Source organism: Lissotriton helveticus, chromosome 9, assembly GCF_964261635.1.
Source record: "Lissotriton helveticus chromosome 9, aLisHel1.1, whole genome shotgun sequence".
Taxonomy (NCBI): domain Eukaryota; kingdom Metazoa; phylum Chordata; class Amphibia; order Caudata; family Salamandridae; genus Lissotriton; species Lissotriton helveticus.
Window position 1 is genome coordinate 143,232,995 of NC_136070.1, and position 15,564 is coordinate 143,248,558.

The 15,564-nt window shown below is 44.0% G+C and overlaps 1 protein-coding gene across 2 annotated transcripts in view; it reads left to right on the forward strand.

Annotated features, from left to right (window-relative positions):
• The window catches only part of RPAP1 (RNA polymerase II associated protein 1), a 334,836-nt gene that overhangs the window by 267,903 nt on the left and 51,369 nt on the right, over positions 1–15,564 (forward strand). For both annotated transcript variants that reach the window (XM_078659654.1, XM_078659653.1), the window contains exons 19-20: positions 2,074–2,269; positions 10,755–10,904. In XM_078659654.1, the coding sequence (XP_078515780.1) occupies positions 2,074–2,269; positions 10,755–10,904 (346 nt within the window). The remainder of the gene's footprint in view (positions 1–2,073; positions 2,270–10,754; positions 10,905–15,564) is intronic.

Here is a 15,564-nt window from a genome sequence, read left to right on the forward strand (position 1 = left end):
GCTGCTGCTACTCATTCAAGCATGCATATCAATCTCCATTCTGCTCATGTAGCACACATTATTGGATCAAATACACGTAAGAAGGGTGTTCAGATATTTGCTTATGCACATCAATATGCCATGCATATTTGTCCAGCTTTTGAACACTCACACATGCGCTACTGGACAAATAACTAAATACTTTCACAAATCCAGCTCAGGATCTTCTTTTCCACATAGATCAAATACACATCAAACTCCGTTTGGAAAAGAATACATGTACACTACCTACTGAATCTGTTGTAGGCTCCACTTCAGACAAGTGTGCATATGCAGCAGACGGTGACATATGCCCGGGACACGGGACAAAGACGGCGCTGGTAATGGCAACAGACAATTTGCGAATGCGTGCTGACAATGGTAACTCCTCGGTCCTTGTATTATTGGACATGTCAGCCGCATTTGATACGGTGAGCCGGGTCATGCTGGTTGAGAGACTGCAAAGCATGGGGATTAAATAACGAGCCTTGCAGTGGCTACGATCGTACTTGTCAGGAAGACAACAAGCTGACTCTTTAACACTGTTTATCTCTGACATGTCCCCAGTACATCATGGGGTGCCACAGGGCTCGGCAATAAGCCCAATTCTGTTAAACACCTATCTACGCCCTCTCTTCCCCCTTATTAAGTCCTTTGGGGTAGACCTGGTCAACTATGCGGATGACACTCAACTGATATTCTCCCTGGAAGGGAAACAAGCGTTGTCTATGGACACCTTCCAGGAGTGTATGTGTCAAACTGCAAGTTGGCTCAGGAAAAACTCCCTAGAGCTGAATGGGTGAAAGACTGAGGTGGTGTACTGTCCAGCTACTAGTGTCACGACATCTGCCAATAGAATTTAAACTCATTCCGGAGAATGAACCTTTGGTTCCGGTTAAAGTGGTACGTAATCTGGGAGTTATGGTTCATGAAAATCTTCAAATGGACATACAAGCCGATAAAACTGCCAGTGTGTGCTGTTCTCTGATGCGTGTATTGCGTAAGATCCTTCCTCTACTCCCAGAAGACTCTCGACCGCTCGTGGTGAGAGTTGTAATACTAAGTAGGTTGGATTATTGTAACTCCCTATATTTGGGTGCACCACTATACATTGTACAAAGGCTACAGAGGGTGCAGACAGTGGCAGCAAAGCTGGCGCTTAACAGACAACGTGAGTCCTCTACGACATTGGCTTTAAAAGATCTCCATTGGCTGCCCTTTAAGGAGAGAATTCATTTTAAATCTCTCTGCATTGTGTATAGGGCAGCACATGGACAGGGTCCTATCCCTGGGCAAGAAATGTTTACTTGGTATAACCCTAGGAGGCAGCTCCGATCGTCAAATACTAATCTGATTACAACCACCATATTTAAGAAATCCCGGAAGGGAGGCAGAGCTTTTGGAATACTTGCCTCACACATCTGGAATGGGCTGCCTCTGAATCTTAGGCAGGAAAGTTCATTGACAGGGTTTAGGAAGAACCTGAAAACCTGGCTCTTTCCAAAGAAAAACCTGTTAGCTTTTCGGACAGTGACAGTTGAGCTTGCTGTGTTGACGTTACTTCTAATCAAGTGCCAGGAAACCCATAGGGTGGCAGTTTTGCGCTATAGAAATTCTCATTCCCTTCCATATGCACATATGTGTTGCATTCTGACATTACCAATACACACTACTTTACTAAGTCCAAAAGACACTGCATTAGTGCAGCTTCTATAGATTGTAAACTGCTGTTGCCGTCTACATTTGTTTGACTTGTGGTTGCTTGGTCCATTGCTTTGCCTTTTCTTCTTCACTCCTTCTGTATATGATTTTAGTAGTCATAGTGGTCTAATCTTGTGCTCTTTTCTCATAACTCTTCTGAGAAACCTGATGGCCCATTGATGGTACGCTTAACGCTTGTGTATAAGCAACAACTCCATACATATGCTGTGGCACTCCTTCATTCCTTAAGTAGCTCTTCATTACTTGATATGTGCATTTCGGCACTAATTGTGTGGCTTTTTAGGTTTGTGAAAAATGTACAACTTTATCTTTTTCTTCTTGCCTCCTCCATAGGCCTTGCTCAGCTGTCTGTAACAAGCTCTCCTGCACTCCAGGCCCAGAATCCGTGGCCAGCATTGTGTCCTTGGGCTGCACTGGTGGGAAACCCCCAATGAATGTGGCTGGCTCGAAGTCGCCTTTCCCCTTTCTCACATCTCTACTTTTCCTCATCAATAGTCTTATCAGCATACACAAAGGTCTGGTAAACAAGGTATGCTACAACTGCTCCTGCATACATGAGAGATGTAACACCGTGGGAAAGATTTGTTATGAATTTCATTATGCCTCATTCATAAGGTTATTTATTCTTTTGTAAATAAGTAATTTTAATTCATCACTCCTGAATGTTTTTTTATTTATTTTAAAATGTTTCTTTCTTTTGCCCATGCAAGACATTAACTGACCACTTTAAAACAGTCTGTATATAATGTGACCAAAAAAGTAATTAAAGCACAGCAGAATGACTATGTCCTTAGTAACTAATGTCAATTATAATGATTATGTTATTGTTAACTGAATGCCCACTAACAGTGAAATGGGACAGTATGGACAAAGGAGGAAATTCAATTTACACAAATCTAACAGCAAAAAAGTATTTAATTATGTGATTCCAAGTAAAGTGTAAGGGGCCGTTTTAGAATTTCGTGGAGAGTACTCATCCACAAACATAGCAGAGTACATTGCTCTTCAAACCCTCAGTCCGTCTGTTCTGTTTACAAGTGGGCGGACAATCATCTTTCCAGGACGGTGCCCCTGCCAGGCTTTGCCATCAGACAGCTAACTTTGAAGGGTAGATGGAGTTAGGGATGTTAGAGTAGGGATATGAGACCGCCCATCTTATTTAAAGCAGACATTCGGATGTTTTTTTTTTTGTCACTGCCACAAAAATAACGAAACCATCGGAGGTTACATCTGGGGTGTGAGGTTGTGAGTTTTTTTTGTTTTCCCAATAGCAAAATACGATTTGGGGAGTTTATTTGCTGCGCTGGCATCTGTTCGCTATTCTTACCTTTTTTTGCCCATTTTCAATGAAATTTGATTTATTTTTAAAATGGACGCTGTTAGAAATGGGGGTCTCTAGTTGGCATAGGTAGGTACCTTTGTCCAAATAGGTACCCTTGCTTCTAGTCAGAGTAAGGGGCATACACACTTCAGATAACCACCCCCTTGGTAGCTTGGCACGAGCAGACAGGCTTATCCCAAATGCAATGTGTAAAGTATTTGTACCAACACACACAGTAACACAGTGAAAACACCACAAAAAGACACCACACCAGTTTAGAACAATAAAACATCTTTATCTAAAGTAAACAAGACCAAAATGACAAAACTCAAACATACACAGTTAAAAATATGACTTTCCAAAGGTTTGAAGACCTTGTACCACAGAAAACTATGGATGCATGACTTTTACACAAAGTACCTGTAGTTGCATCAGAATTCACAAGACCAAACAGCCGCAGAGTCAGAAACAAAGAGATGCGTCAACTCCTGAGACCTCGGGGAGGCGATAAAGTCCTGCTGCACGCAGAGGAAGGGTTGCATCAAACCGGGTCTGAATGGGGAGTGATGCGCTGATTCTTCGTGACGGTTCTGGTCCGCAGGTGATGCGCCGGGAAAACTTGCTGCACAGGTGCGATGTGTGGAAATCCGGGATGCAGCGGTGATCGATTCGGTGGCGTTGAGCAGCGCTGCATCAGCTGCAAGAAGAGCGATGAGTCAAGTTTCTTGTTTCTTCGAGCTCCCAAACAGCAGCAACAACCTCAAGAGGTCCTAAACTGGCACATGCACCTCTTGGCAGGTCAGAACTCACAGCAACCGAGTTCAAGGGAGCTGGGGGTGAAGTCTTTGTGCCCTGAGACTTCAGAACCAGCACACACAGGCCCTTGGATATCTCCATCAAGCAGTGGACACCGCACACAGCAAAGTCCTTCTCCTTTCCTTGGCAGAAACAGCAACTGAAGGCCAACCCCACACAGCACACAGCAAAGGGGCAGCACTTCTCCTTAGTATCTCCTGCTCTTCTCCTTGGCAAACGGTTCTCTTGAATTCCAGAGATGATCTAAAATTATGGGGTCTGGGCCCCAATATTTACACAGCAAAATCCATTGCTCTGGTGGCAGAGAAGCCCTGTGCCCAGTCAAAACCAGTTCTGTCCTCTCTGGTGCAGCTTCCTTTCAGGAGGTGGAGACAGCATTGTGGAAGGCAGACCAGGCCCATTCAGATGAACAGAAATCTCCTCTCCCTACTCTAAATGCGGCCCAGGTCTATTCCGCCCAGGTCTATTCCGCCCAGCCCTGACTCATCCAGACTCTCTGGAACCAGTGCACATCCCCAGCCCCTGCCTCTCCAAAGCTAGACCGCCAATACACATCCTAGCAGAAGCACACTGGATGGCTAAGCAAGAAAATACCCACTTTCTAAAAGTTGTATTTTCAAATACAGAATGCAAGAATCACCCTCACATAAAGATGCATTTTAAGATTCTGAGTTTAGGCATACTAAACTTCATTTTCCTGCCTTTTCCCAGGGGTAGTTATGTTTATAAGATGTTATAAGGAAACTCCCCATGCTATCCTATGGGAACAGGTAGCCTTGCAATAGTGAAAAACGAAATTGGCAGTATTTCACTCTCAGGCCATGCCACACACACCAGGGCATGTTCCGTCTTTCCCATACACTGCACCCTGCCCACAGGGGTACCTTGGGCCTACTTTAGGGGTGGCTAACATGTAAGAAAAGGGAAGGTTAGGGCCTGGCAAGTGGATGCACTTGCCAAGTTGACATGGCAATACCAGACTGCCCACAGGCTCTGCTATGGCAGGCCTGAGTTACCTTTTCAGAGCTACTCATGTGGGTGGCACAATCAGTGCTGAAGGCCCACCCCCTTTTCTGAATCATTTTGTCCACCATTAGCGTGGAAGGGTATACTCAGATGTGAGTCCCTTGCTCATTGCACCATCAGGATTCAAGCAAGCCGGGCCGAAGACGCCTGAAATGGCAGAAACCGGTCCCCGGAAGCTTGTTTCCTTCCCAGTACAAGAATTGGCTTTGTAGTTTGGTTTGCCCTGTTCCCATCATGCACTGGGACAGGAACAGACTAATTTGCATATAGCCAAGTTCTGAGCTGGGATGGTGCAGTGAGCTAAAAAACGGTGATGGATCAAGCTCTGATCTTTGGACTGGGTAAGAGTGGTCTGCTTAATTCAGGCACTCTGTTCATCACCACCCCCTTTTCTGAATCATTTTGTCCACCATAAGCGTGGAAGGGTATACTCAGATGTGAGTCCCTTGCTCATTGCACCATCAGGATTCAAGCAAGCCGGGCCGAAGACGCCTGAAATGGCAGAAACCGGTCCCCGGAAGCTTGTTTCCTTCCCAGTACAAGAATTGGCTTTGTAGTTTGGTTTGCCCTGTTCCCATCATGCACTGGGACAGGAACAGACTAATTTGCATATAGCCAAGTTCTGAGCTGGGATGGTGCAGTGAGCTAAAAAACGGTGATGGATCAAGCCCTGATCTTTGGACTGGGTAAGAGTGGTCTGCTTAATTCAGGCACTCTGTTCATCACCACCCCCTTTTCTGAATCATTTTGTCCACCATAAGCGTGGAAGGGTATACTCAGATGTGAGTCCCTTGCTCATTGCACCATCAGGATTCAAGCAAGCCGGGCCGAAGACGCCTGAAATGGCAGAAACCGGTCCCCGGAAGCTTGTTTCCTTCCCAGTACAAGAATTGGCTTTGTAGTTTGGTTTGCCCTGTTCCCATCATGCACTGGGACAGGAACAGACTAATTTGCATATAGCCAAGTTCTGAGCTGGGATGGTGCAGTGAGCTAAAAAACGGTGATGGATGAAGCCCTGATCTTTGGACTGGGTAAGAGTGGTCTGCTTAATTCAGGCACTCTGTTCATCACCACCCCCTTTTCTGAATCGAAGGCCCACTAGCAGCATTTAATTTACAGGCCCTGGCACATTCAGTATGCTATATTATGGGCTTACCAGTAAATCAAATATGCCAATCATGGATAACCAAACATCTTCTCAACTTACACAGAGAGCATATGCACTTTAGCTCTGATTAGCAGTGGTAAAGTGCCCAGAGTCCTAAAACCAACAACAACAGGTCAGGAAAAAATAGGAGGAAGTGGCAAAATGTTTGGGGATAACCCTGCAAAAAATGCCAACTCCAACAGACGCATTTCCCCTATCTTTCCCCCTGAAACCGGTCTCATTCAAAGGTGGGGTGTATTTGTAGACTCTCTCTCATACCTAAGGCAATGGTTTTATATTTTTTAATATAATCTCTTCCAAAATTCATCAACATTAGGAAATTTTTAAGAATACAGTCAAGCTTCTATTTGGTACCTTCCCCAGACCTGACCAAGAGAGCAGAGTGCATTTATTCATCACCCTGTTTTGATCTGGGGACCATTCCTGCCTCCCTTACCCAGGGATGGATGGATGTTTTTTTATTCCCACCACCACCTTGCTCAAGAGCAGAGTTGGTACATGTTCCTCCTGCCTTGCTCAAGGGCAAGAGATTACACGTTCCACTAGCCCTTCTCCACCTTGCCTAACTGTGGGGGTAAATATTTGCCCTAGCCAACCCTACTAAGTGTTAGGCAACTATAAGGTAAGCCTTGGGGTAGCTAATAAATTGAATACAGGGCAGTGGGATAGCTCCAATCTGGCTTCACCCTAATTTGAGTGGTGGCGCAGGAGGTCCATAACCACTCATAGCTGTCTGGATATCTTGTTCCAAAATGTCAACAGGACAGTGGGGCAGCTTTCAGCTGCCCCAGTGGCCTGTTAATTTTGTCCTCTAGCTTGACAAGTGTGAAGCAGCTAAGGGTGCAAATAGTCACTTATGCTCTTTTGCAGGACAAGGATGAATCCTTGGTCAGTGCAGTGAAAGTACATATAAATAAAATGTAGAAGTGTAGCATTTACCCGTGCCATTGTCCTAGGTGGGATTTGTTTGTGTAAAACGCCATCCAAACTTTGAGATGGCAGCAGTTGCAAGGGCACATATGACCCAGGGACTTCTGTGAGCTGCCATGTGCACCCCATTTCACCTTTAGAAACACAGGTGGGGATCATGGTAATATTCACCCGTCCAACCATGAGCAAGTGGCAGTTTAAATATTTCCCATGTATTTGGAAACAGCGAGGATGGTGCAAATGACACTGGGGCAGCAGGCTCCCCTGCGCCTTTTTAATCCTCCTAGATCTTTTGAAAGGTAGGAGTATGGACATGTCCTGCTTGGCCCTTACACAAGGTAGGAGGCTAAAAATAATATCCATCCCTAGGCAAGGTGTGGGGAATATATTTTGGATGGTGGCATAGCAAGTTACTTCCCCCATTCCACACCAAGATCTGTGACGACTGGAGTATTCAGTCCCCATCTTCTAACTCACTCCGTACCCGTGGACAGAGCGCTGGAATCACACCCGGGGGGTATCTTCGCGCTAACAGCGGAAGGAACAAAGGAGGGAGAGGCATTCAGTTATTGAAAAGTTCCGATTTCAGAAGTTTCCTGAACTTAAGAAAATTAAGGCACTTGCGTAATGAGAAGGGAAGCGAGTTCCAAAAACGCGGGGCAAAGTAGGCAAAAGATTTATCACCGACTTGTAGTTTATTAAACCTAGGGACAAGTAGCAGAGCCTTTTCTCCAGAGCGCAGAGATCTACTATGAAGGTAGTTGACAAGTTTTTCCGCCAGATATCTGGGCCCCCTGTCATTGATTGTTTTATGGACCAAGCAGCACATTTTAAACTTAATTCTGTCACGGATGGGGAGCCAGTGGAGGCGTCTCAATAACGCCAGAGATGCGGATCTAGGAGGCATATTAAGAGCCAGCCGTGCTGCCGTGTTGTGGACCACTTGCAACCTGTTTAACACAGCATTGTTTGTAGCTCCCAAAAGTGCATTACAGTAGTCAAGTCTACTGACTACCAGGTCTTGGATCAAGGTCTTACGAACAGATAGAGGGAGAAGGTGGAAGACTCTCTGAAAAAGCTTCAGCATGTGAAAACAGGTGTCTGAAGTGGTTGCCACTTGGTCTTTGGTCTTCAATAGATAAGGAGATGTCCAGAAAAACTCCCAGAATTGTTTGCATGGTTGTAGGGGTTAGGGTTGGGCCTAATTCTGATGGCCACCAATCGGGGACCACAGAATTTGTGCTTTGCCGAACAGAAGAGCTTCAGTATTATCGGCACTCAACTGGAGAAAATTCTTCGTCATTCAGTCAGAGATAGCATGCATACCGTCTGCAAAGAGCTGTTTTGTCGCCACCTTATTATTATGAACAAAAAAAGAACTTGTGTATCGTCTGCATATGAAAAGGGAACAAATACATGATTTCTGATGATATTTGCAAGGGGGGCCCCATATATGTTAAGTAATGTAGGACTGAGGCACGAGCCCTGAGGAACACCCTTTAACGGTTTGTGTACGCTGCTCTAAAAAGCTGGAAAGCCATTGAAAAGCCAGCCCCACCATACCAACTTCCATCAGTCTTTGAAGTAGCCTATGAAGGGCTACAGTATCGAAGTCTGCGGACAAGTCTAGCAGCACTAATGATACTGCCTTGTTATTATCAAGGGAAAGTTTAATGAAGTCCGTCACACCTATAAGGGCAGATTCAGTAGAGTATCTAGATCTAAAACCAGACTGTAAGGGGTCTAGACATACTTGGGATTCAATATGTTCCTTAAGCTGCATATTGATATATCCCTCCAAATGTTTGTAGAAGGCACGTTAACCTTTTTACAAATCGGAAGGATTTGAGCAGATACCCAAACCAGGTGCACTTCCCCTCGCACAGGGAGTGGTTAAATAAGGTGCATATTGAAGGGGCGAGATGCTTTGCTAGTAGGGCGAATAGTCTGGTTGGCATGATGTCAGTAGGGGACCCTGATTTATCAGTTTTTAGCATCTCTTCTACTTTAGAAACCTGCAGGGGTGGAAAGCCAGCTAAGACGACATCTTTCTTTCTGGAAGCTGTAGACGAAGGAATGGGGGTGTCTAAAGTACTAGAGTCCCTAGAAAATGTGTCATAGATTTGACAATTTTTTCATAAAAATAATTGGAGATATTATCACATAAAATCTGAGGGACAGGGATAGGATTAGCGCAGGCAGTTGGAGACATAAATGATTTAAACATCTTATAGAGTTCCTTTGTAGAATTGACTGCTATGCTTTGTTGCACATAAATATGTCCTTTCTGAGTTTACTTAATGTTTTTATGGTAGGAAGTTACAGGCGATTTAAATATTTCTTTCTCTGTCTGTGATTGAGTTTTACGCCAGATTTTTTCCAACTTTTTACACTTCGATTTGTCCCTACATAGTTCTGGAGTGAACCAGACTGCATGCTTTCTTTGAGATTTGGGCTGTTGTACCTTGAGTGGCGCCAAAATGTTTAAGGCTGCCACTGTAGCTTGATGGAGTTTATTAAGTTTAATATTAGTATCCCTGGGCTTGACAAAAGTAGGCAGTATAAACTTCTTTGAGAAAGCCTATTTTGAGATTTTATTCCATTGTCTCCTAGTCTTCCCAGTGGAAGGGACGGAGGCACCAATCAGATGAGTGCTATTAATCTAGAAGTTGATCAGTGAGTGGTCAGACCAAATCACTGGCACAGGGGCGTCGGAATGTATGTGAGGAGAATTGGTAATAATAAGATCTAACCTTTGCCCTGCTGCATGGGTAGGTCCTGAGTAAAATTGTTCCAGCCCTAGGGAGGCGTTGTCTGCCAGGAAGAGCGCTGCGTCCGCATTCTCACTACTAATTTTAGCGAAGCCTTGTTTTAGCTAACCCTTGGTGATGGCCTTGACAACCTGTATCTGCATGATGGACCAGGAAAAGGACTGTGAAAGTGTGCAGGTCCGAGGCCCATCCAGTTATGCATAGTGTTTTTTTTTGTTTTCTCCCACTGTTTGTGAACATTTAGAGAACTGGGATAACAAGCATATTCGCCTAAATGGTGATTACATATTTTTTTCAGTTATTCCATTGTTCATGAAGCATTTGCTGTACTATACAGGGCTTCGTGGTCATTGTTAATTACCACATATGCACGTGTGCAGTAAATTCTCACTTTGGCTAATGTCTCATTAATGGCTGGATGAAAAAGTTAATTTACCAAGCCAAGAAGGGGCATCAAATAATGGAAAGGCTGCCATCCATGAAAGTAGTGGGCTTTCCAGAAGCTGTTTTTGTATTATGCACACAAAATCACCTCTGGGAATACCTATTTGAAGTAGACGGGCATCTTTTGCCCCTAGTCTTCCATTTATTGAACTGTTTTCAGTCTTATATCACATTTGACATGCTCAAGGCTTGAAATTTGGGCAAGGTTGCCTCCAATCTCTTGCACAGTTTCATATGGAACGGATTTGAAAGAAATGTGTTAGGTAAAGTTAAAGCAGATGCTATTTTTAATGTAAATGTAGAGTTTCAGTCAAGAGGATTTATAATTTCATAATGTTTTTGATCTTTACACTCTCTGCTTTTGCTTACAGTTTGCATTTCAAAATTTGTCATGAGCCTTTTTGATTTAAGTGCAGTACATTACTACAGTATAGCAGATCCCTTTGCTATGAATTGAAAAAATATTAGGTGATTCTGATTATTTACTCTCTTCAGATGAGTATTTCGAAATATAAATGTTTTTCTCATTATTCTGTAGTTCTCCTTTCTACTAGAGTCTAAGGAGCTGATGAATTATCTGAGACAAAGCTGGACATCTCCATCACCCAGCGTAACCCACTGCTCTGCCTGGATCCTTCGTCACGAGTACCACCTACAGTACTTTGTTCTCTCGCTAGCACAGAAAGCGGTAAGCATTCACTTTAATATTTTTCTGGCACTCAAATGGCTATTTTATTTATGTATGACTTTTATAAAGCGGTAACTCTTATTGAGAGATGTCAATGGCGCTTTACATTTAACAAACCATGACACTGGTGTCTCTGAAAATACGTATCACAGGAGTACAAAAGGAGAAAGTCTGAGTTCATGCTGCATGGTAAAAAAAAGCAAGGGAATGCTGGAAACAGGTAGTAAGCTAATGAAATAAGAGTGGTATTAATCGTCATCCATTGAAAGAGCTAGGAAATGGAAGTCTAAATAGAACAGGGGCTTGTGAAGTGAGTGGGAACTGTGGTCTCAGTTTTTTTTTTTAAATGAAAATAGACCTTATTATTTTGGCCAATTAGGACCCCTCCACCCCAAAAGATTTGTTTGCAGCAAACTAAGATCAGGTGGGATTCGGGGGATGGGGGGTGTCCCTGGGACCTCCATCTCCTCCTTCTGAAATTTCGGCCTCTGGCACACTGACCTGACTGAGCACCTCCTCTGTATGATTCCCAGGCAGTGTTCCTCCTGACATTCTCTTTTCCTCAGCGCCCTCATCTGTAGTATGTCATAAGTGCAGAGGCAAATCGTCTATTCTTCCATTAGTTAAATAACATTTCGTTGAACAGCACTCAATCCTTTCCCTACTTCCAAAAATAAATAATTGGAACGGGCATGGTCGTAGAAACATATAAATCTGACAACACATTTTCAGTGGGTTAACAGGTGAATTGTTCCCACATGTAAATGAAGGGAGGCACCCTTGTGATTGCGCCAATGCAAAGTGGGCGCAGCTTCATCCATATTAAAGATGGGGCTGCACAGCCTCTGTGGCACCTTTGGGGCATAAGTAGTGGGTGTACAAGCCCACTAAGCCCCTGCACAGCACTGTTTGTAATACCGCCACAGCCCCTTTATTGTGGCAAAAGAACTGAGGTTGTCAGGGTGATTTTTTGATCTTTACAACCTGAATAGGTTTGTCTTGTTGGTGTTATTTTACAAAGGCACGGGATGACATCTACTGACCTCCTGATGGGTACTTACTTGTACCAATCAAGCATTTTCTATTTTTAAGGTAAATGATCTGGGATCATCACTATCATTACAGATGTCTACCCTTCATCGTAAGCTCCACTTCCAAAGTTCTCGCAGTTGTAGTAGCAGCATATTTCCAACTTCAGGGACTCCACCTGTATTGAAAATTAGGTGACCACTGCCTGCTAGAGGAATCTATAACTCATTTGCAAAACTGTCTACACACTTTGTAGCTCACATTGAGTGTGCAAACTGATAGCCTGTTTGCCCCAGTGCCTCAACAGTTGTGTTGTGTTGGTGCAAGGCCCAAGATGTTCCCTTGTTTGACTCTGTGCAAATGAAGGAAGACCCCTTTGAGATTGCATGGATGCAGACTGTCTGCCTATATGATCAGTATTACAAAAGTCATGTGTACGTGGTACCATCTGTAATAACAAAATGCCCTGTGTGGGCAAAAAACAGGCACAGTGACCCTTGCGCCCCAGGGCACTTACGTAATATGGTCACAGGTTTACCTTTATTCTGAAGGAGCTCACACCCAAACCAGAACTGTAAATCCATTGATAGATGCCTATCAAAATGGTGCCTATCTCTTTACTATGTACAAGCGCTAGCCGCTACACTCACCATGGGGTAAGGGTTTCGATATCTCCTCCGTGGGCCTGAAAAACTATTCAATATGTTTTCCTCGTTCGACCCAGATCGTCTGTCAATTATTTTCGGCAATCTGTAGGTTAAAATTAGGATCGGTAAATGCTAATGCAGTGTGTTTAGCATATTGCGGGCTTCAAACTAAGCCGGTCTATTTAATAAGTACAAGCGATAGCGGCTACACTCACCATGGCTAAAAGATCTCAATATCTCCTCCGGGAGTCTGAAAACGGTCACCATCCGTTGTGCTCTCTCAATGCTATGTTGGCTCCGAGTGTGGGACCGCTAATACACCTTACTCCGTGATTACCCTCTAGGACGTAGCCTCGTTGCTAGGAAACCCCACGTATGGGTCTAGAATTACGTTGGTCCCAATGACGTCATGGCGCTGGGAGGTGTGTCATGTTAGGTTGCTAAGCGATGTGCTACCAAGCTTCCCGGTCCTAGCGCAATTCGGATGATTTTACATAAAAACGCCATGTAGCGTGTCGCTTTACGCTGTAAAGCGGCTTGCTTGCACATGGCTTGAAAGCTGGGCTTTCGAATTTGTGAATGGTATTACGGATCAACACTGTATTGCAGGGGCAGGGATTGGATGGTACCATAGTCAATATATGTCATTGGCAGGTAATGCATGGTCACACAATTTCGTCAACGTGTAAATACAGAAGAAAAAACACATTCTTATACATTTCGTCAACGTGTAAATACAGAAGAAAAAACATTCTTATACATTTCCCATAAATTCGGTTACAGTTGTCCCATCTGCCACGCTGTTTTTTTTATTTTTTTTATGTAAAATCATCCGAATTGCGCTAGGACCGGGAAGCTTGGTAGCAGATCGCTTAGCAACCTAACATGACACACCTGTATTAGCATTCACCCACCCGAATTTTAACCTACAGATCGTTGGAAGTAACTGACAGACATCTGGGTCGAACGAGGAAACATATTGAATCGTTTTTCAGGCCCACGGAGGAGATACAGAAGAAAAAACACATTCTTATACATTTCGTCAACGTGTAAATACAGAAGAAAAAACATTCTTATACATTGACCATAAATTCAGTTACAGTTGTCCCATCTGCCACGCTGTTTTTTTGTGTTTTTTTTTAATGTAAAATCATCCGAATTGCGCTAGGACCGGGAAGCTTGGTAGCAGATCGCTTAGCAACCTAACATGACACACCTGTATTAGCATTGACCCACCCGAATTTTAACCTACAGATCGTTGGAAGTAACTGACAGACATCTGGGTCGAACAAGGAAAACATATTGAATCGTTTTTCAGGCCCACGGAGGAGATATCGAAAACCTTACCCTATGGTGAGTGTAGCGGCTAGCGCTTGTACATAGTAAAGAGATAGGCACCATTTTGTAGCCCGCTAAATGCTAGACACACTGTATTAGCATTGATCCACCCGAATTTTAACCTTGGAAGTAATTGACAGACGATCTGATTAGAACGAGTAAAACGCATTGAAAGGAAAGATTGAATCGAGCAAACCACCAGAACCACGATTCTGCGCGCATTTGCTGTTCATGGTGAGTTATGATTAACCACAGGGTTTATTATTAAAAAACTCAAGAGAGGGCTCAATTGTCACATCCCTGACAATTCTATCATATTACACAGATTTATCAGCCCAGAAGATGAGACCTCAGCCAGCATAGCTACATGGTGTCCGACTTATGAAGGGACCAGAGGTGAGTGTCTTAATACCCGGCTACTCCCAGAACTTTGAATTTTTAATCCTAAAATCCAGTTTTATTCTTTTAACTGGAAATCTTGTGCAAAATCCGAACCTGATGGTTTTCGATTTAACCAACAGGCGCAATATCACTTCTACTGCCCCCGTCCTGAAGAAGACCCGCCAGAGACCCACAACTAAGGCGTCAATAGGGTCGAAACGTCGACAAAAATACCACAAGGACCAGTCAACCGAGTCTAGCATACCACAGCCAACTAATATGGCGCGTTGGACTAGATAACTACTAAACCAGAGACTGGCTTTCTAATTTCCTTTTTTCCCCCTTAACATCCCTCATTCACGTGTATATAGATCACGAATTGTTATGTCACTTAGTCACAATATTTCACGATCTGTCACATTTCACTCACTTGAATTGATGTGCCGTTTTTCATAAGTAATTTCCATGCATACTACAGGGTCTCAGAAGAAAAAAAAATCATGAATGAAAAAATAATTCAATGATTAAAACATTTACTGACCCTTCTCTTTGTTTGGATTTGCACTTAATGATTTAATCTATATGAAAGACTGGCACAGCTGAGAGCACCGACCCGACCTGTTAAGCCACCTTCAGTTCACGCCTCGCCAGTAATAGCACAAAAGACACGCAGGTTTTACATTGGTTGCCAAGTAAGCGCCTAGAAACCCACTTCTCGATGAGCCATATCCACGGGGTATGCAGGCGATGCATGCATTATGGGCATGTACATTGTGTAGCTCAGGGTCTGCAAGTGCCAGCGGGTGCATAGCTCTGCAGCGCTTCCGCTCCGGAACATCGGTTAGTGGCGGGCTTGGAGTCTGTTAAGGACGGCTTGTGGGAAATGATGCAGGAAGCAGCAGGAGAAAGGTGGGAGGGAATTCCTCTCTGCGGCCCCAAGCATGGATGCGTGTGTAGGCGCTGTTGTATGGAAAGCGGCGCCCGAGTGCATACATTTACAAAACAAGCATTGGCTGCGGTGCCGGGGCGCGAAATACAATAATAAAGAAAAACAAGCAGTTTCTAATGTTTTAAAAGTACTAATTTTAATGCCCAGACTTACCTCTCGGTACTGAAAGCTGTGGAACATCAGAAACAATAGACGCTATTTGACGATCTTCGGTACCTGTTGAAAAACAAGCTGCGGTGGGGGCAGGAGCGCGCCACCCGGAACGTGACTCCTGGGCTGCGTTCGGGGAGCTGGATTAGAGCACAGGACGCGGCAG